At 61.7% G+C, this 20467-nt stretch overlaps 2 protein-coding genes across 4 annotated transcripts; both read right to left on the bottom strand.

Annotated features, from left to right (window-relative positions):
* Positions 1-1164: 1164 nt before the first annotated feature.
* Positions 1165-12998, bottom strand: SEMA3G (semaphorin 3G). The gene is made up of 16 exons (XM_048315837.1): positions 12902-12998; positions 9377-9537; positions 8275-8337; positions 6674-6793; positions 5977-6067; positions 5779-5895; positions 5386-5528; positions 5192-5306; positions 5021-5090; positions 4702-4846; positions 4222-4453; positions 4030-4121; positions 3723-3764; positions 3327-3552; positions 2901-3040; positions 1165-2809 (listed from the first exon to the last, which is right to left on the bottom strand). The coding sequence occupies exons 1-16, from the start codon at positions 12987-12989 to the stop codon at positions 2345-2347; spliced, it is 2310 nt and encodes a 769-aa protein (XP_048171794.1). The 5' UTR covers positions 12990-12998; the 3' UTR covers positions 1165-2344.
* Positions 12999-14423: 1425 nt separating this feature from the next.
* ACY1 (aminoacylase 1) lies at positions 14424-20320 on the bottom strand. Of its 3 annotated transcripts, none has more exons than XM_048315839.1 (15): positions 20285-20320; positions 18859-19003; positions 18200-18264; positions 17558-17662; positions 17356-17450; positions 17090-17166; positions 16745-16834; positions 16445-16501; positions 16262-16335; positions 16112-16161; positions 15777-15921; positions 15629-15697; positions 15455-15534; positions 15117-15177; positions 14424-15003 (listed from the first exon to the last, which is right to left on the bottom strand). In XM_048315839.1, exons 2-15 carry the CDS (start codon positions 18965-18967, stop codon positions 14839-14841), a joined length of 1242 nt encoding a protein of 413 aa, XP_048171796.1. In that variant the 5' UTR covers positions 18968-19003; positions 20285-20320; the 3' UTR covers positions 14424-14838. The 3 variants fall into 3 exon arrangements, with proteins under 3 accessions (XP_048171796.1, XP_048171797.1, XP_048171795.1); XM_048315840.1 differs by having other exon boundaries at positions 18859-18991; XM_048315838.1 differs by lacking the exon at positions 20285-20320 and adding an exon at positions 20176-20241.
* Positions 20321-20467: the final 147 nt, after the last annotated feature.

The raw sequence follows: 20467 nt of genomic DNA, 5'->3' as shown, positions 1-20467 counted from the left end.
GACCTGGCCAGCAGCTCCACTTTTGCCACCTCAGAGGCTGGAAAGCTCCCAGGGCGAGCGTGCGCCTCTACGCTGCGCTTCCTTAGGAAGTGGGATAAAAATAGGAGTGGGACGGGCGGCTGTGCCTGTCCCCCCCCCATGGCTTTGTTCTGTGGCCGTTCCCACACACACCCCGGCCCCCAGCGCTCCCCTCACCCCACTCCTGCCCCCCCTGGGACAGGGCCAAGCCCAGGTAGGGCTCATCCCCCTCTGCAGAGACCCAGGTGCGCGGCGCTGGGTCTGCCCAGGGACGGTGTCTCCTTCCACCCCCCAGGTGCATGAGGGTGTGGTCATAGTTGTTCAGTCTCTGGAAGTTTCTAGGGACGCAGGTTGCCTCAGTTGGCTGCTGATCTGCTGGAAGCCTGCAGAATGCTGTGGGGCAGCCCTGACAAAATCTCTCCTGCTCCAGCCTTAGTGGTAAATCTACCCAGGAGGACCAGGTCCCCAAAAGGGGGCTGGCTGTTTGGGGGACTGTTTGCTCCTGGTCTCTTTTCCTGCTCAATTTGAAGCACTGCTGGCCCTGGTGCCATCTCCAGCTTCTCACAGTTCACCTCAGGGCCAGGTCCCATACACAGCAGAGCCCTCGGGCCCCCTCTTGCTGTGTCCCCCACAATGGGCAGCCCAGCCCCTGCTCTGCAGAGCACAGGCATCGCTCGGAGGCAGAAGGGTGCGGGCGTTCCACACGGGTCAGTGCAGGCACTGCAGAGCTGTTTAATCGGGGCCCTGAGGAATCAGATTCCTGTCTCTCATTTCTGGCTTTGCACCCAGCTCCCTCGTCTCTTGCTGGCTGTTGTTCTCCTGTGCCACTCAGGCCTGCCATTACCCAAATCCACGTGCTTGGCTCCCGCCCAGCCCCATAAATCAGCGCTACCAGCGCTACTCCCCTCCGTGCAGGACATGTCCCAGCCTGCCAGCCCCACCACAGCTCTCCCATCCCAGGAGACACATGGAGTTTGCAGGAGAGGTGGGACAGGGAGCTGGAGAAGGGGGCCAGGACCCCCAACCTGTCTCTGTGGGATGGGGCAGTGCTGTCGAGGGACTTTGCTCCCGGGGAGCCGCTGCTGCAGCAGAAACACAAACACACACACACACACATAGGGAGGAGAGATGATATCAGGACCTGGCTTTGTGTGAGCTATTTAGGGCCTTTTAATTATTATTATTATTTTTCTTTCCCGTTCCTCCAGCTCTGAACAATGCCCGTCCCGGCGGGGCTGCGGTTCACACCATTGTGTGGGGCTGCCCTGCCTCAGGAAGGGGCAGATCTTTATCACCCCAGGCTGACCGTGAGTGAGCTCATGTCGGGTGAGGAAAGCAAGAACACCTCGCTGGCAGCCTGGAGGTGCCCTCCAGGCACCTACTCCCAACCCCTGTGTTTGGGGGAGGCCCTGGCTGCTGGTTTAGTTCCCCCAGGCAGCAGGAGCTCACCCAAACCAGCCACATCCCACCCATGCCCCTGCAGGACCACCAACCAGCAGAAACCACCCCAGCTGTGGTACAGCCCCCCAGACTGTGCTGGGGCTGCCTTCTGCCTGTCCCTGCTCCCACCTGGGCACAGTGACTGCAGTGGCATTAGTGCCTCTCCCAGTGTTTACCCAGGAACAGGTCTAACCTGCCGCAGCCGTTTGCTGTTCTCCCCAACCCTGTCCAGCCCTAACACTGTGGCTGTGAGGCGGACAGAGGAGAAGTGGGGAGCTGCACCCAGGAACAGGCTGGCCCTGCTGAGTGTGTCCCAGTGCCAAGAGAAGGGAGGAAGGAGCCCTGTCCCCCAGGGTATGCCCTGGGTGACACAGCACAGCTGCGGCTCCGCAGGCACAGCGAGTGACAGGGCTCCTCGTGCACACAGAGGCTTTTTGGGATGATGCTGGTTTTGCCCCCATACAAGCAGGCATCATCTTCCCCAGGCTCTGTGCTGGTGTGGAAAGAGCCTGGAGCCATCAACCGCTCCCCACAGCACCACACTCGGCCCCATTATTCACGGAGGGATCCAGCCAGCATCTGGGTGATAGCATGGCCTGGGTGGCACCATGCCACCATGCCCCACCCCACCCAGGGACTACAGCCCCCACCTGCTACGTCACCTGCGAGAGCAAGGAGGGGCCAACGAGTCCCACCTCACCGCCTGTTTGTGAGGTGACCCTGCAGCCACTGAGGGTAACAGGGACCCGTCCATCCACTCCGGCCATGGGGACTAGGCTGGCAGCACTGCAAGCCACCCACCAGGGCAAGATGCCCCTGGGGCCACCAGCAGCACGGGGAGCTGGTACTTGCCTGTGGCTGCCCCACGTCCATTACCCTGCCCTCTCTAAGCGGCCGGTGCTTGCCGGGGCACACGGTTCCTCTCGCTGAGGGGTTTGGCCGTCCGTCCCTTCTTGGCCACGTCCACACCAGCCAGCACCAACTTGGCCTGGGCCAGTTTGCTCTTGCGGTGGTGGGGGCGGCTGCTGCACCAGAGGCGGGCACAGTACTCCTCCACCCGCCGTGGGTTTTGGGAGCTGATGAGGTGCATGATATCCTTGAACCAGGTTTTGGGAGCCTGTGGCACCAGCCAGGGCTCGGGGCAGAGCAGGTGCGGGAGCTCGTCCCCTCGCCCTCGGGGGACGGTGTGTGCCAGCTGCTCGCTGGCGATCACCTCCAGGGCGGTCTTGGACACGGTCCGGGTGAAGCCGTGCTCCAGCGTTTTGCAGTAGTAGGTGCCGGCGTCGTGCCGGTGCAGCTTGCGGAAAAGCAGCCCGTGCTCCGTCTGCAGGATGCGCTCGTCCGTCTTCACCTGTCGGCCACCGCGAGGTTGGGGGTGTCCAGGTCTGGCCCCACACCCCTCCCGTGTGCCCGCAAGGGGAGCAGGTGCAGGGGAGCCTCACCTCATCCCGCTGCTCATCGGGGGGCCTCTGGACAAACCACTGCACGCTGGCCTGCGGGGACCGGGGCACGCACTCCAGGAATGTGCTGTTGTCCTCTGCCCCATAAAGCACCTTCTCCTCAACGCTCTCAAAATCATCCACTGGGGCAAAGACAGGCACAGACTCACAGGGAGGGCAGAGCCAGGCTTCCGCTTGCCCAGGCGTCAGCCCCCCTTGGCCACCGTGTGACTTCATCCCCTTCTCTCCCAGAGGACAGCCCCAGCCCCAGCAGCACCCACCTTCTCTTGGTCTGGTCTATGAGATGGGCAGGTGAGAGTGCCCACATGGAATGGCCACAAGCCCCTCTGTGTGCTAGGGCTGTGGATGTCAGGACATCTTGGGGCACCTGGAGAAGCCCCTCAGCCCTGCAGGCCCCCAGTCTCTCACCGGTCAGGTTCTGGTCCAGACACTGGTGTGCAGGGTGGCTGTGGCGGGCGTCCTGGCGGCGCTGGCGGCGCTTGCTGGAGGGCTGGTAGTGGGTGCAGGCGGTGCCATCCCAGGCGCAGTAGGGATCCCTGGCCAGGCAGCACTCGGCACAACCAGTGCCGTAGGACTCACACTGATGCAGCCGCACCTGGGCCACCCCCAGGCTGGAGCCCACGTAGAGCGTTTGCTGGGGGAACAGCACCAAGGTGGTGATGTTGGAAACCCCCATGGGCTCAGCACCTGGGGGTCCAACCAGGACACCCCAGGGCAAGCACCACACAGCTTTGAGAGGCTAGTGACCACAGCTGGTCACCTGCCTGGTCCCCAGCCCCGTGGCCAAGCCGTGTCTGTACTCACACGCTTGACGGAGATCTCCATCTGGGTGATGGGCACAGGCATCTGTAGGAGAGGGGAGTGGTCATCAGGCTGGCATAATCCTCACCACGGACAGCCCAGCTCTTTCAGAGCCACCAGGGCTTGGCAGAAAATCAGCAATGTTTTGTGGAGGGTGAAAATACCCCCAGCCACCCTCTTCCCTCACGGCCTCAAGACCTTCCAGTGACCAACAACTCAGTGACAGCCCCGAGCCTCCATCCCCACGTGTGTCCCCAACCTGAGCCCACCCCACTGCCCCCTCCCTTACACATGGGGCAGTAAATGTCACCTTAAAAACCTGCAGCTCCTCCAAGATGACTTCCTCAGTTGTGGCTGAGCTCGTCTTCTGCAGGACCACCACCTTCAGCACTGAGCCAGCATCTGGGGGCCGAGGAGGATGGAGGTGTGAGCACCCTGCATCACACAGCCCTGGGAGCCCCAGCTCCGGGGCTCCTTCCTGCACTCTGCTCCTGCTGCTCACCTGTCCCAAGGAAGAGGATGTCGTGCTGCCCGTCCTCAGCCTCCACCCTGTCCACCACGAGCTGGCGCAGCCGGTGGGGCAGGTCAGTGTTCACGAGGAGGGGCCGGCGGTGCCGGGGGTACACAGCCTTGTACATGAGGGGGTGGGCGCGGGCGAAGTGCAGCACCTCGTCGGGGAAGTCCTTGGTGGTGCTGTACTGCCGCCGGGGCTGGTTGGTGGTCTTGCTGGGACACTGAGGGGACAAGAGGGGACCAGCTCAGCCCAGCCACCCCAGCACCCATCCCTCCTTCCCCCTTCATTGCTCCTCAGAGCTGGTTTGGGTCCCTCTCTGCCTTCCAGTTTGGAATCCATCTTTTCCACCCCTTTGCCAGACCTCGGCAAACCACCAGCTGACCTCTCCAGCAGGTGAGAAGATGGGGGATGGCCCCACCACCATCCCAAAAGAGCAGAGGGGACCTGGAGCTCCAGAGAGTCACTCACCACGCCTGGCCGTGGGTAGGGCACCCTGCCCTCGTAGGCACCCCACCGGTGGTGGGGGCTCTCCCGGTGGGCAAAGGGTCCGTTGAAGACCTCCCGGATGTCGGCCATGCGGTACACACAGACAGCAGAGCCCCGGAAAATGTGGCTGAAAGGGGATGGAGAATGGGTTGAGCAGAGCCATGCTTGGCACTGCTGGCAGCGGGAGCACCGACATCCCTGTGCAGACCAGGGGAGTGGCCAGCAACCCTTGGTGACAGTGACAGGGCAGGTCATGGGCAGCTGCAGCTGGATATCCCCAGAGACGAGCTGGACCACTCACCTGACGGTGCTGAAGAGGGCATAGATCTCTGGGCTCTTCCCATCCTTTGTCCTCAGCAAGAAGACATCCTCTGGAAATGAGAGCATGTTTTTTTTCCTGGATTCCAACTAAGTGACCAGCCACCAACTAAGTGACTAGCCCCGGTGCAGTACAGCTCCACGCACCCCTTACCCAGCTCATCAAAGTAGGTGTCGATGCCACCAGGGCCGGGGACAGAGCACACCAGCCGGGCTTTGTTGAAGGTACTCCACTTGTTGACCAGCACTCTCTGGCCACCAGCATCATTCTGCAGGGACAGGGAGCATCAGGGCCACTGCTGTGACTTGATGCATCCCTGTCCCCCGCAGTCCCCACCAGCATCTCACCACGCAGACACGCCCCACACGGCTGACGATGACGTGCTCCTTGCTGTCTGCCTCCACCACCTTCTCGGTGAAGAAGAAATAGGCTTTGTCATTGTCCCGGTCATCGTTGTCTGGGATCAAGTGGGCTGCCACAAATTTGGGATCTACAAGCAAGAGCCAGCCATGTCAGGTGGGGAGAGAGGGCACAGCCACCACCTCCAGACCCCACACCATGCTGGGGCCGGATGCCAGCCAGGAGCACCCCCAGACCTTGCTGCCCTGGTGCCTTTCCCTGCTCTTAGCTGGCACGGGGGATGCTGCACCATGGCCACAGATGCTCTGGCCACCACAAGGTTCGTGGTCCCCGGCACTAGCCCTGCTGGGGGGAATGGAGGGGCAGAGGGAAGCTGTTACCGTTGAGTAAGCGCTGGTCCACCTCTGTGCGCAGGGCAGAGCGGGTCCCCATGCTGCGGAAAACACCGGGATCGCGTCCCAGGAAATCTGCGGTGAGGCCGGCGTACAGCTCCCCACCTGCAAAAACACCCAGCTGGCACAGGGACCATCCCTGGCCCAAACCCCAGAGGCTCCCAGATCGTGAGGAAGACAACCCACCGATGATGGTGCTGGCGAAAGCACGGCTGGGCTCGTGCGGGCACCTGCCCCGGCCACTCTCCACACTGGCGGAGTCCAGGCTGAAGGTGTGCTGGGGAGAGCAGCAGCCAGGTGAGCCCCAGGCTGTGCCTGGGCATGCAGAGGCCAGCTCTGGTCCCTGCCTGACTTGCACCTCACTCAGTGCACCCAAAGGATCATCTGGAAGCAGGATCCACGCTTTTTGAGGCAAGACTGATGCCATGAGGGTCCAAAGGGACCCACCAGCTCCACTGCTCGCCCACCTGCCTAGTCGGAGTCATCACGGTACAGGCAGAGCTCCCGCTGCCCAGGCAGGGCCAGGCTGTGAGGAGGGCTCTGAGGGGTGTTCTGCCATTCCACCCCAGCCAGCTTGATTTATGAGCAGTTAGCTGGGAGAGGAGAAAATGCCACCCCCACCTCAGCCCCTGGCAGGACACCAGCCCCTGGGGACATGTCTGTAAAGGGAATGCCAGGCCAGACAGATGGGAAAGCTGGACAGGGGGCAGCAGAAGGACAAAGGGACTACAGGGAGCTGGTTCCTGACACACCCCCCCACCAGTATTCAGGGTAGAGCAAACTCCACATCCAGCATCCCCACGCAGTCCCAAGGCCCCTCAGGAGAGAGGCAGGCAATGGGGATCTACATCCCAGGGGTGTCCTGCTGGGGATGCTGCCCTACCTCGCCACGGTGCCCCACGTAGACAAAGGTGCACATGGGGTGGAAGGCGCCCGTCCCGCAGGCCAGCAAGTGTGTCCGGTTGTAGGGATGCAGCACACGGACATAGTTGGCACAGTCAGTCTGGGGGGACAGCAGGGGAGAGGAAGGGTCACAGGGTATTGGTGCCTTGCCCACCCCCAGCCCCCTGCCTCTGTCTTGGGCCCTACGACAGTGGGTGAGCCCCAGCCCTGGCTCCCTGCCTCCAGCCCGGTGCCAGGGATCTGGGGTGGCAGCTTGTACCCACTGACAGGGCTTGTATGGACTTCATCTGGGTGGTCCCCAGCCCACTGCAAAAGGACAGGGCTTTTTACTGGTCCTCCTGCTACAAGAGCATCCCAGGGGACTGCTGGGATGACATCCACACGGGATCCAGCTGCCACCTGGGCATCTCCTGCCTGCAGGCACCTGTGCACTCACCCTGTCACACAGCCCACGCTAGCCAGGGGAGCAACGTCACCTGCCCAGCAAGCTCCAAGCCCTGCCCCAAGCCCCTGGCGCCCAGGACGTGACCAGATGCAGGGACATCCTTCCCCGTCATGTTCCTGCTTACGCCAGGGATGAAACAAAAGGAGGAAACAGTGGAGACAGAGACCCACAGGCATCCTGGGCTGCCTCCAGAACAGCCCTGGTTGCTGCTGTCTGGAAGTGTCCCCTTCTCTGGGGGATGACAGCAATGACACCCCCAGGGCTGGAGACCTGCCACCTCTGACTTTGCACATTATCTCCTGGCAGTTCCCACTGGAAAAGGGCTCCCATCCTTCTCCACCATTAGCTTGGCAGCTCCCCCTGGCCACCGCCAGCCCTGCCTGCCCTCCATTGTCCCCTCCACAGCGGGATGCGAGGCCCCTCATCTGCTGGGAACACCGCTGCCGAGCCGCCCCGGGGGTTCCCAGCTTCCTGCTGTTTATTTTCCCTTTGCAAAGAGCCTCTAAAATAGCAAGTGAAAAAAAATATATGTTCAAGGAAAATAAAAAGTTGAGCCTGCCCTGGCTTGGATCTGTCGGTGAGAGCTGGTAAAATAAACACAGAGAGCAGAACAGGGACTCCTGGGAGCAATTTGTCTGGGCCAGGGGAGCCTTGGGGACTTTCGCCCCACCACAGTCCTGCTTCATATCAGGGCAGGGGGACACAAAGAGGGGTAAGGTTTAGGGAACAAGGTCACCAAACCTGAGCCAGTTACAGATTTCCCACCACTGGAGACAGCCAGGATGGGCCAGGCAGTGTTGCTGGGGTCTGGAGCACACCATGGGGATTTTTGTCCCTCCAAGCTTGGGTCCCAAAGCCCAGCTATCCCTGCCTGCTCATGCAGCCACATTGGGACACACTGACCACCACTCTGTGGCCATGGGGCTGAGCAGAGCCACCGAGACAGGATTTCCAGAGCCTGGAGCGAGCCTCTTGCATGGCCAGGATTGGCCACTGACTCCCTGCCTCAGTTTCCCTTGTGCACCAGGATTAAATGTCCCCTGAGCCCCAGGGGGCCATCCCTGGCAGGTGACAACAGCCCAAACATGGGGGGAGCCATCTGGCACAAGGGGACCCCCACATAGGGAGAGACTCACCCCTGGGTCCTTCCCCTTTCGAAAACACTCCTCCGTCTGCCCAGGGCGGGGTGGCCAATGGATCTGGAACACAAAGGGTCTGTTGGAGCAGGGAGGGGGGACAGCAGGGACCCAGCCATGCAAATCCACATCCCCAGGCTGCCAATGGCAAGGGGATGGAGAGAGGGACAGAGAAAGGGACCACAGCTCCGTGGAACCCACCCAGCCCAGGACTCCCACCCTATAATCCCGGGCAGGACCCTTCCTCCTGGGAGATGCGTCCTGGCAGTAATAGCCCACAGCTGGGCTGGATTGGGGTGGTCATGCTGGGGACAGCTGGAGCTGGACTGGAAGGGGGTAGGCCTGTGGGTGGCCTGGGGAAAGGGTGCCCAGGGGACAGCAGGAGTGATGGAGTCCATGTCCCCCACAGCCTTTAGCGGCTCTCAGACCAAGGGCAGCTTGGGTACACAAGCCCTTGACCCCACCGCAGTGACCCAGCACACCGAAGGGCACTTCATTTCCTCCTCCTCTTTCTTCAGCTAGAAACTGCCCAGAGCTGTGTTTGAAAAACAAAAAGTCAAAGTGGAGAGGGTGAAAGAGGAGGGGAGCCACCACCCGCACCATCACTTTGGTCCACCACCTCTCCCACCAAGGAAGCAGGAGAGATCTGGGGGCTTTGCCGGCTGAACCCTGCCACAACTTCTTGCAATGATGGATCCCTTTAGCTCCTTGTCTCTGCAGGCTTTCAGCTGAATATTTGGCCCGTGAAGGGGATGCCCAGATGGTGATGGGCAGCACTCAACCTCCCAATGACAGTTTTTTAGAAGAGTGGGGTCCAAAACAATGCTCAATACCCAGAAATCACTGGTGGGCTGCACCATCAGTCTCTGAGGCTGATGATCGTGACTAATTGCCAGCTAATTGCCCTCCAGACACCACAGCCAGCCTGCCCTTGCCAGGCTCAACAAGTTTATGGAATAATTTTGAGGCACTTCAGATGAGGCCATCCCCAGGGCAGGTCTTGTTTCAGAGTGACTTTGCCTGGCTCAGTTGGGCACTGACAGGTCCACAGCGGCCAGGGTGGGGACAGAGACTCCAGGGTGCTCAGCAGGACCCAGCTCACCTCCTTGGCATCTGCACTGGTCCTGTCCAGGAGCAGGGAGTAGAGCACATCCTTCCCCCCGATGAAGAGCCGGTCGCGATACTCATCCAGGTAGAGGGAGCGGAAACCCAGGAAACCGCGGTGACCAAAGAAGAGGTCGGAGCGGTTGGTGCCTAAAAGCTCTGCCAGGAAGAGATGAAAGCATCAGCAGGAGCCATCCCAGCCCCAAGGGTTCCTCCGAGCTGCTGCTTCTGAGTATCATGCAGTTGTCCTGGAGTCAGCAGAGCCGCTCACAGCCACTCTGGACTGCAGCATGTCGCCATCCCTTCCCAGAGGCACGGACATCCCAGCCTCAACCTGGCTGGAGTGCTCTTCTCCCTGCCAGCCAAGGATTAAGCTGCAGAGCCAACAAGCAGCAAGGTCCCAAGCAGGGTTGCCACCCCCAGCAAGGTTTGGCTGAACCACCCCAGACTCCTGCTGAGGCCGTGCCACCGCGAGCTGGGCTGTGCCATCAGCCCCAGGCTGGGCTCACACAGGGCTGGGATGGTGGCGAGACCGGACATGGCGTGGGCAGAAAGCAAGGCCTGTCCCTGCTGGGTGCCAGCCAAGGACACAATAGCAGGCACACAGCCAGTGCCATGGGGAAACTGCCACACAAAGCCCGCCACTGCCACCACCACCAGAACTCACTGACAGGGACGCTTCCTCCCCAGGCACCTGGAGAGAGACACCAGCATGGGGGTACTGCATCCCTAGGATGGACATCACATCTCAAAGCAACTGGGTCTGACAGTCAAAGCCCCCAGAGCAGGCCCAAGCCTGAATCTCGTGCAATGCCAAGGGGACCCTCACAGTGACGATGAGGCGGGAGCAGTGGCTCGACTGGTTTCCGGTGGGAAATGACTTCCAGGGTCACCAAGCTGGCACAGTGGCGCCCACACAGCTGCCACAGCCGCCAGAGGGAGAGGGCCAGAGGGAATGGCTCAGCTCCATGGGGCTCTGAAAACCCATCCTGACCCCAGGCCAGGCCACTGTGACTGCCAGACGGAGAAGGAGGAGGAGGACAAAGCGCCATTGATGAGCACAGCTCTGTCCCCAAACACCCTCCGGCCCGGAAGACTGCCAGCCACTGCTGCTGACCCCAGGGAAACACCCAGCCCGAGCATCTCCCACATGTCCCCGTGAGAAGGGAGGTGGTGCTGGGACAAGCCCAGTTGGCACAGCTCAGGACACTGGGGTGCCAAGTCCTGCTCTTGCTGGGGGGACATTTGTCACTTCCAGCCAGGAGGTGGCCAGCGATGCAATGCCACATCCTGGTGGGAAATGTGTCTTCTAGGCCCTGCAAGGGAGACAAGGTCCATCCCCAGCAGGGGACAATAGACACCTTCACCCCATCACACACCCCATCCCTGCTCAAGGGCAGTCCCAGTGCCCGAACTGGTGATGCCAGTGGCACAGAGGATACAGCTCCAGTGGCTCCATTCTCATCGGGAAGACCCCTGTGCCTGCAAGCAGAGCTGGCTCCCGGCACTGCTGGCCCCTCCACCCAGTCTGGTACCCTCCTCCCTGTGTCCTCCCAGCATCAGATCCTCCCGTATCACCGGGTACAGCCCAGGAAAATGCTGTCGTCTCCTTCTATTCTTGCCCAGCAATAATATTTTCCCAGCTCAGAACAACATTGGCCAAGTCGTCGGGCTCCTTTTATTGTTTCAGGCAAGGCTTCCCCTTCTCCCTCAGACCTGGCGAATTCCTCCTGTGCCTCGGGTTACACTGGCTCAGGGCGCCTTCCTCTTCACCTCCCCAGGGAACAGCCCCTTGCCATGCCCCATCCATTCCTGGGACACCTTTACCCCAGGGTGGGGCTCCCGCGGGAGCCACCCCACAAGCGGGGGTCCCTCGGGAGGGACAGCAAAGAGCACAGGGCAATGCTTCCACTCCACACAACAGCAAAATGCTCTGTCCCGTCTCACATGAGCCACTGTTGGAAGTCGAAACAAAAGGAAAAAAGTGGCTTGAAGTGTGAGGCTGGGTACATGGCCATCCCTGCACCCACAGCACTGTCCTTGTCACCCCCCAAAGTCACCTCACAGCCACGCAGAGCCCAGGTCGAGGAGCTCTGCAGAAACAGCTTCAGCTCACCACGGGTTTAATTTCCGAGGCTCTAATGTTTTTAATTGAAATTTTCTTTTTTTTTTTTTTTTTTTTCTTCCCCCGGGGAGAAGGCGGTGGCAGAATTTGTTTCATGGGAAATTTCAGTTTCTGTTTCCAATTTGGAAGACGAACGGAATAATCAGCTTAAGGAAAAAAAAAAATCTTCCAAAGGTGGCTCATTCCCTGTGGGAGGCTGAGAGGAGCTTCCACCCCGCCCCGGGGCAGCTCCTCGCACCTGGGAAACGGCCCCGCACGGCTGGACTTTGCGCTGGAGTGGATCAGACACTGAGCCAGACCCTGAGCCTCACGATTCACCTCTGCTGAGACCTCAAATCTCCTCGCTCTGCTGCCAAACCCAACCTGAGGACACCGGATCGCATCACGGGGCAGAGCCATGAGCCATCCCGGACTCTCAGGATAAGGGGGTGGGGGGCACTGCGTGCCTCAGTTTCCCGTTCAACAGAGACGCAGCCCCTGGGGTCACCTGCTGTGCCCCAGGACAGAGCAGGGGATGCAGCCAGACCCGGGAACCCCCAGCCCAGGCAGCAGAGAAGCAAATTTTCCCCTGGCACTGCAGCCCCCGGGGCTCTGGAAGTGCTGGGTTGCCCAGGCCTTTCCCCCTTCTGGGAAGGGGGAAGATACACATTATGTAATTTATGTTAATTTTTTTAGAGCAGGTTCATTGCTTTGAGGCCAGGAGGAGATTGGGGCGCCCCAGGCTCCGTCAAGTTTGGCAGGAGCAGCCCGTGGATTAGGTTGGCAGGGCGGGGGATGCGGCGAGCCAGAGCAGGATCACAAGGAGAGTTTTAATTAAAACCAAGCACTGCCCCCGCAGCCCCCCGAGGGGCCCCGGCACCCCAGCACCCGCACCCCAGCGCCACGGGGCTCGGAGGGTGCAGCCCGGGGACCCACCCACCCAGCCGAGGGCAGGATGCTGAGTGCCCACCACGCCGGGGGACCACCCGCGCACCGCAGCCCCCCCCCAACACACAAGAGAAAGCGTGCCGGGGCCAGAACACCGCCGTGCCTCAGTTTCCCCGCACCCCACGTGGGAGACGATCCCCCAGGGGAAGCAGCGGGGCTGGCGCGGAGCCCGGCGGCACAATCCCTGTCCCAGTCACCCTGCTCCCCTCTTCCTCCTCCTTCTCCTCGGGGGTCCCCACGTCCCGCGTGGGGAGCGGAGAGTGCCGGGCAGCCACCCACCGAAACCCCGGCCCAACCCGAGCCCCCAGCACAATTTGCCCACCAACCGCACCAAAAAAACCCCGTACTCCGGGCGCGGCGCCCGCAGCTGAGGCTCCCCAAGCCCCCAGGGCCCCGGAGGGGGGACCCTGAGGACACCCCTCCGTGGACAGCCCCCCCCGTCCCGCAGCAGGTGCCCCCGGCCCGGCTCACCGCGGTAGGACAGGCGGAGCCGGGGCAGGCTGTGCCCCGCCGCCCAGAGCCAGCACAGCGACAGCGACACCGCCGCGGCCGCCCGCATCCCTCCGCCGCGCCCGCGGTCGCCGGTGGCACCGAGCTTTTATGGGGCCGACATCCGACCGCCCCCGGCCCGCCCCGGCCCGCCCCGGCCCGGCCCCGCCATACCCCGTCCCTGGGCGGCGGGGATGCGCGGGGGGACGGCCCCATCTCCCGGGAGGACCCCGAGAACTCCGCACATCCCCAAAAGTGTCCCCTGCCAGCGGCGCTTTAGCCGTTACTGCAGTTCCCTTCCCAAGAAGTGACCCTGCCAACACCTCTGGCTCTCCCCTGAGGTTGGGGAGCAAGGGAGGGAAGCTGGGGTCCTCCAGCCTCGCACTCCTGAGGTAGGAGAGGGCACACAGACCTGCCCCGCGAGAAGGATGCTCAGCGTGGTGTGATCTCCAAGCACCAGCAAGCACACAGCTGCCAGGTCCCATCTCAGTGCCAGGCAAGCTGGGGACAGCAGGCCAGCTGGGGCAGGGAACTGAGCAGGGTCGAGGGGGGCACAGGGTGCCGCACGTAGCCCTAGCACACCCACAGGGCAGGGGATGTGCTGCTGTCTGCCTGCAAAGGTGCAAAGGTGCCAACACCCTGGGCAAGGACCCCACGGTGCCCACGCCACTCCCATGCCATCCTCCCCCAGGGCTGCGAGGTCAGGGGATGTGGTCGTTTGAGACATCAGAGAATCCACGCCGGCCTCTCTTGGGAGCCTCATCACACAGGCAGGTGTGTCCCACATCCAAAAACCTTGGACTTCCCCCTGCACTGAATGGAGGGGAAGGAGCTGAGGAGCTGGTGGTTTCTCTCTCAGTGCTTCATCACCACCAGCCTCATCTCTTCTCCCAGCCCGGCATGGGGCAGCCTCATTATCCCCAGCCCCCCAAGGGTTCCAGCAGCTTTCTTAATTAAAACAGAGGTCAGGAGGCTGGGAGATCCCTGGCTTCCCCCCAACCTTTTTAATGGAGCAGCTCTGCAAGTCTCCCGAGCAGTGTAAAACCACCCCAATTCGCTCAGTGGGCCCTTGGTTTCCCTAAGGAACAGCATGGCTGGGACAGATCACACACCCTGGGGTGCTGGGGAGCCACACAGAACAAGCAAGGAGGAGATGCAGCTGATGGCAGCTCTGGCAGGTAAGCGGAGCTGCCTGCCCAGACCCGCACACTGCCTGCCCTGACCAGAGGGTCTGCAGGAGCGGCACTGCAGCAGAAGCTCTGGAGAGAGGGAGGGAAGGAGAAGGATGAACCCCAGCACCAGTCCCCTGAGGCTGATCGGGAGCAGAGGCCCCTCAGCATGCCCGGGCAGGATCCTGCCCGCTCTGCTGTCATGCAGGCAATGAGCCCAGGGGAGGAGAAGCACCCCAGCAAACCGCACCGTGCGAGGAAATCGGCAGCACCTGGGCGAGACCCTGCGGGCAGCGCCATCGTGGACAGACAGACAGACAGACAGACTGCTCCGCTCCAGGCTGTGCTTAGCAAGATTTATTGACAGGGAGGGTGGGCAGCACTGGCCCCAGCTCCCCCAGCAAGTGAGCAGGGAGGCAGGACGAGGCATGGGCAGGCAGAGTGGGGCACTGGCCAGCCCCTCACCACCCAGCCAGTGCAGCCAGAGATGGCACAGGGACAGAGGGAGGCACTGAAAACACCAGGAAAGGCTGGAGGCACCTGGGCATGAGGCTCTGCTGGCACTTGGCCAAGGGGGACATAACCCCCTGGGTGTCACCATCAGGCCAGCCCTGAACACAGCCAATGTGGCATGATGCCATCTGCATCCCCAGCACACTAGCAGGTATTTGCTGTGCCCAGCCCCTGCCCCTCTTTTTAAAGCCTTGGCTGTCTCTGCTTGGCACCCCCTTCCTGCCCCTTGCCAGGCACTCAGCCCTCAGCAGGCAGCGGGGGCACTGAAGCCAGGGCAGTCAGGAGGCGGGCGTAGATCTCGATGCCCCGCAGGAAGACTTGCTCATTCAGGAACTCGTTGTGGTCGTGCAGCAGCACTGGGGTGCGGTTCATGGGCGAAAAGCCAATAGCAGGGTGTCCTGCCTGGAGATGGGGAGGCACAGGGTGAGGTCAGAGCTGGCAGGGGCACCACGAGCCCCCCTTCACCTAGACACAGCTCCTGCTTGGGGCTGCAGGTCTGCTGGCATCGCACTCACCGCTCGGATGTAGCGGCTGTCAGTGGCAGCCGGGAAGATCTCGAGCTTGAGCTGCAGCTTCCTGTCAAGTGAGACCCTGTGTCAGCATGGGTGCAGGGCCAGCCAAGTCCCCTGTCCCCCTCATACCCCATGGGCAAAGAGACTGTGCCAGGACATCCCTCAGCCCTGAGGGACACTCAGTCCCATCCCTTTTGGGGGGCAATGGGGAGATGCTTTGGCACATCACAGGGCTCCCCATCCCAGCCTCTGACATGACCCCAGAGACCCCCAGGGACCACCTGGTTTCCACCAGAGGATGTCCCTCCCAGGCTTCCACCCTTCCTGGGGACACTACTTACATGTCCCTACAGACCCCGCTGAAGGCCTTCCACCACGGGTCCGACTCCTCGGTGGATGTGATGTGTTGGTCCATGCATTTCTGACAGAGGGAGAGGGCAGATGAAGGGGCAAGGAGGTGGCACTTGGCAGGGGAGGGACAGGCACGATATGCCCAGGTGGCTGAGACCCCTCACCTGGTGAAACTCATAGGTGACACCATCCCCAGCACCGCGGCACCACGTGGCCACCTGCTCCTCGAAGGCCTGGGGCAGAGAACAGAGGAGGAGTGTGAGCAGGGTATCCTCATCCCACTCTCCTGGGTGGGGCTGGCAAGGTGCCCACCTTCAGGTCCACGGTGGGTGGGATGCGGATGTCGAAGCTGGCGGCCATCTCGGAGGGCACCACGTTGAAGGAGACGCCCCCCTCCAGCATGGTCATGTTGAGCGAGGTGACATCCCCTAGGGTCAGGCTTGAGTCGGACTTGAGCCTTGGGGGATGCAAGGGAGAGTCACTATCTGCCCCCGTGGGGAGGAGTGCTTCCCCACCCTGCCATCATGCAAAACGGGAAACTGAGGCACAGGGCAGCAGCGCCAGATCACAGCCTGGCTTGGGATCCCAAGGACCCCCTTCATGGACTGAACTAAGCCACTGCCATCCCACTGCCCATCTCCTCCTACCTCTGCTTCTCGCTCTCCCTGAAGGCCAGGAAGGAGTTGATGACTTTGTGCTGGGGAGGGAAGGGCAGCGGGTGAGGACCAGCCCCATGGGCAGGGGCCTGGCAGCCCAGGGCAGCACGGGGGGAGCACAGGGTGTACCCCCTCTCTTACCATCTTCTCAGCCGCCGTGTTGCTGATGAAGCGGGACCCATGCCCGGGGCTACCCATGCACTTCACCTTTATCCCTGCAGCAGTAGGCGTAGAGGGAAGGGTGGAGCAGAAAGCCTGGGATAGCACCAGTGCCCCAGTGCCCAGGAGAGCCAGGGACAGGGCAGGGGACACACAGATACTCACACCACGGGCTCCTCTCGCCATAGAAGACACTGAAGGTGTCAGATGGGCTGGCCAGGCCTGTGGTGGACACAGACAGGGGGTCAGTGGGGCATGGGGGTGCCATGATGTGCCCCCTCTGCTCTGTCCTGGCAGCATTTTCCCTCCAGACTGGCACCATGTGGGTCACTGCCCAGGGGAAGGATCCCCTAAGGGGGTCCCTGGAAGCATGTGGGATGCTGGTGCCTGGGGAGTGATGCCAACAGGCAGAGGAGTGTGTGCCAAGAGGAGACACATCCCTGTGCCAGCCCTATCACCACTCACCCTCATCCATGGCAAAGCCCACGTTGAGCACTTTGAACTCAGGGCGCTGCACGAACATCTCCATGCCCTTGTGTCCGCCCACCTCCTCATCTGTGGGGGAAAGCCTGGCATGGAGGAAGGCACTGGGGCATCCCCCAGCCCGCTACCCCCTAGGCCTCCTTCCATGCCAGCTTGGATGCCATCAGCACACCTGATGTCCTCAGACATGGAAACCTCTCCAGCCTTGAGCTAGGGGAGGTTGGAATCTGGAGAGCCTGGTGCCTGGCTGCCACGGGAGACTCCAGAGCACAACCCAGCTGCCAGGCCCTTCTGTACCTCCTGAGAGGGGACAGCCTGGGGACTCACCAGGCACAAAGGTGAGGTGGATGGTGCGGGCAAAAGACTTTCCCTCTGTCTTCAGCCTCCGGATGGCCTCAAGGTACCTGCAAGGGAAGGTAGTGTCTGGTCATCGTGGAGGAGAGGGGCTTGTGTGCTCTCAGCCACCTCAGGGCAGGTCAAGCGGGGGCACCTCTGGTCCCAGGGACCCTGAGGACAGTGGCATCCTGTCCTGCATCACTCAGAGACACCACCAGCACCGTGCCCACCCAGCAGGTGCAGAGCCCTCCACTCACTGGATGGAGACACACTTCATATCCTGGGCACCCCGCGCGTAGATGTTGCCTTGCGAGTCCTTAACTGCCTCGAAGGGTGGGTAGGTCCAGTGCTCCTGCAGGGAACAGCATCCATGATGGCAGAGGGGCACAGAGGGCACCAGCTCCCATCCACCCTGTCCTCCCCTCCGTGCCCTTCCCACCCCTCACCCTGTCCCAGCACCTCAAAGACAGGCACGACGTCGGTGTGGGAGTTGAGGAGGATGGAGCGCAGGCGGGGGTTTGTGCCCTGCCAGGTCAGGATCAGCACCACACGGCCCTGGCACACCTGTGGGACAAAGGTAGGATGTCACCAGGGTCCAGGATGGGGACAGAAAGGCTTGGACCAGCAGGCTGGAGCCAAAAAGCATCAGCTTAGGAAAAGTTTCTGGATGCCACCCGGCCAGTCACCCCTTTCTCCACTGGGAGAGGGAGCAGGCCTGCCTGAACCCGCACAGCCAGCCAGAGCCCGGCTGCAGGTGCCAAACCTGGCTGCAATTCAGAGGAGGGAAGACAAACCCAGCATCTTCCCCTGGTGCCCGGGAGTCTCCCAGGACAGCCAGTGCCCAGCAGGAAGGATGGCCCCAGCCAACGTGACCCTGCCAGGTCCCCAGCTAATCATAGTACAGGCAGCTGCAAAGGTCAGTGGGGAGCAGCCAGAATACTGGCTTAAGGAAGGGCTCAGGTCAGCAGAGGATTACAGGCAGAGGGGATTCACTCCTGTCCAGCTCTGGGTGCAGGCAGAGGAACATCTTGGTCACTAAGGACCCAAACACAGGTGGATAGATGGGTGGACAGACTGGAGGCTGCTCCTCAGCTTGCTCACCTCCACTTTTTGGCAGGCCAAGCCCAGGTCGGTGCCGACACGCTCCAGAAACCGGATGGCCGCATCTGGGGAAGAGTAGGGATGCTCAGAGTTACAGCGGGGTTTCTCATTGCAACCCCCCAGGGACCCCAAGGCTCTGTGGGGTTCCCAGACCAGGGAAAGAGATGACAAGAGAGGGCAGGTGCTGCAGGTCCTGGACACGAGAGGTGGCCATGAGCAGGGAGAGGAGCAGCTCATCACCATCCCTTTGGGGTGAGGACTTGGGAAATATGAATAAAATAAAAATTGAAGGGGGGTAAGTTCAGGGGGAATGTTTCTCCAGTGGAGTTTTGGGAGCTCCTCACCAATAAAATGTACTTTAGTGGGAAGACATAAATGTTAACGAAAGGAGATCACTCATCCCAGAGCCAGGGCAGCATGGAAAAGGAAGCAAGGAGCACGGGACTGGAAGAAGCAAACAGCAGCTCTGAGGGCACTTGAAACGTCCCTGCCCCAGCCAAAGGCACCAGCAGAGATAAGGCACAAAGGAGTTCACTCGTTAAAACCACCATCAAAACAGCCCCAGCACAGGACTTGGGCACCTGGGTCCAAAGATCAGAGCTGCAAAACTGCATTGCCAGATCCCCACATGGCTCCCCATCCTGTCCCCCCATTCTCACCATAGTCAGGTTTAGGGTGGACGGTGTCAATCCTCAGGTACTCCCGGAAAAGCGTAACCGAGGGGTTCTCTGAGGCCCCTGTGCTCTTCCCGGGCTTCCCAGGTGCCATGTCTGGGACCAGGGCTGCAAAGCTCTGGGGAAAGAGCTGCAAGATGGTTAATCACCCACCGGCCCCTCCAAAGTCCGCCCTCACACTCAGTCGTCACAGAAACCGAAGGGAGATGGGGCAAAGGTCTCCCCCATGTGACTCCTGGGACACTGCCACCATGGGAGAAATCCCCCCCACTTGGGTACAGAGCAGGATGGGGTGTGCCTCCCACACTGTCCTGTCTTTCTTCCACCAACACACATGTTCCTGCCCCAAACACAGTGCCAGGACAGGCTGTGATGCCCAGGCAAGGGGTGAAATCCAGGGAAGGGCTAGCTGGGAGGAAAGGGGGGCAACTAGGTGGGGGAATATGAAGAAGGGTAGAGGGGAAGAGGGGTGTGTCAAGTAGGGAGACAGGTAGCTGGGATTAGCCAGGGGTTAGAGGTTTGGGGGAATGCTGGGGGATGCAGGCAGGGAAGGCGGGATGCTGGTGTAAGGGGGTCCAGGTAGGTAGAAGGGAACTACTGCCTGGCTAAGGGGATGAAGGAGAGCTGCAAGGAAAGGCTCTGAGGGTGCTCTGAAATGGAAGTGGTGAAGGGGGATTGAGTGTTAACAGAGGACAGAGGTACTGGGGGACCACATTAGGGTGCCAGGGTACTGTGGGAGCTGTTTGAGGGGTGCTGGAGGAGCAGGAGGATGTGGGGTACTTAGGGGCACATGGGGGTTCAGCAGGAGGGGTGAAGGGGAGCACTGGGGGGTGTATGGGAGCAGGGGCTGCAGAGAGGCTATGAGGGGTGCAGTGGGACTGTGGTTAGGGGTGCAGGGGTGCCGTGGCTGGAGGTGCAAAGGGGCACAGGTCGGGTACAGGGGTACCATGGCTGGCGTGCAGGAAGCGGGCACAGCGGGGTGCAGGGGTACCGCAGCTGGGATGCAGGGACACCACGGTTAGAGTTGTGGGCAGGGCAGGGCAGGGTCCCGCGGGTAGGGCTGCAGGGGTACTGTGGTTAGGGGTACAGGGTGAAGCAGAGGGCAGGCAGGGCACCGTGGTTAGGGCTGCAGCACTTGCGTTATTGGGGTGCAGGCGCAGCACGGGCAGAAGGGCAGAGGGGTGCTGGATACTGTGGTTAGGAGCGCAGGGGGTGCAAGATACCACGGTTAGGGGTGCAGAACGGTGCGGCAAGGGGGTACAAGGGGGTAGACGAGGGGTGCAAGGGGGGGGTGCAGGATACCTTGGCCCGGGCTTGAGGGGGGGGCGAAGGCACCGGAGCACCCACCCGCGGGGTGCCGGGCGCTGCTGCCCGGCCCCGCTGCCCGGCCCCCCGCCGCCCCCGGCCCTACCTCAGCGCTGCCGCCGCCGGCGCTGCCCGCCCGGCCCCGCTCCGCCCGCTCCGCTCCGCTCCGCCCCGCCGGCAGCAGCGGGCAGGAGGCGGGCAGGGGCGGGCAGGGGAGGAGCGGGGGGAGCAGAAGGGGCAGGGTGCACGCAAGGGGCACAGGCCACCCTCCTGGCCCCACACTAGGGGC

This window comes from Corvus hawaiiensis, chromosome 11 (genome assembly GCF_020740725.1).
Source record: "Corvus hawaiiensis isolate bCorHaw1 chromosome 11, bCorHaw1.pri.cur, whole genome shotgun sequence".
Classification (NCBI taxonomy): domain Eukaryota; kingdom Metazoa; phylum Chordata; class Aves; order Passeriformes; family Corvidae; genus Corvus; species Corvus hawaiiensis.
The sequence above is the reverse complement of the archived record's forward strand: the minus strand, read 5'-3'. Positions and strand labels throughout refer to the sequence as shown.

Coding starts and splice junctions, on each gene's coding strand:
- SEMA3G (XM_048315837.1), bottom strand. CDS start 12,989: ATGCGGGCGGCCGCGGCGGTGTCGCTGTCGCTGTGCTGGCTCTGGGCG. Junction 8,338..9,376: donor CCAGTGCAGATGCCAAGGAG/GTGAGCTGGGTC, acceptor TTTGTGTTCCAG/ATCCATTGGCCACCCCGCCC. Junction 2,810..2,900: donor CCGATGAGCAGCGGGATGAG/GTGAGGCTCCCC, acceptor GGTGGCCGACAG/GTGAAGACGGACGAGCGCAT.
- ACY1 (XM_048315839.1), bottom strand. CDS start 18,967: ATGGCACCTGGGAAGCCCGGGAAGAGCACAGGGGCCTCAGAGAACCCC. Junction 16,336..16,444: donor TGGCGAGAGGAGCCCGTGGT/GTGAGTATCTGT, acceptor CTACTGCTGCAG/GGATAAAGGTGAAGTGCATG. Junction 16,162..16,261: donor ACACGGCGGCTGAGAAGATG/GTAAGAGAGGGG, acceptor TTCCCTCCCCAG/CACAAAGTCATCAACTCCTT.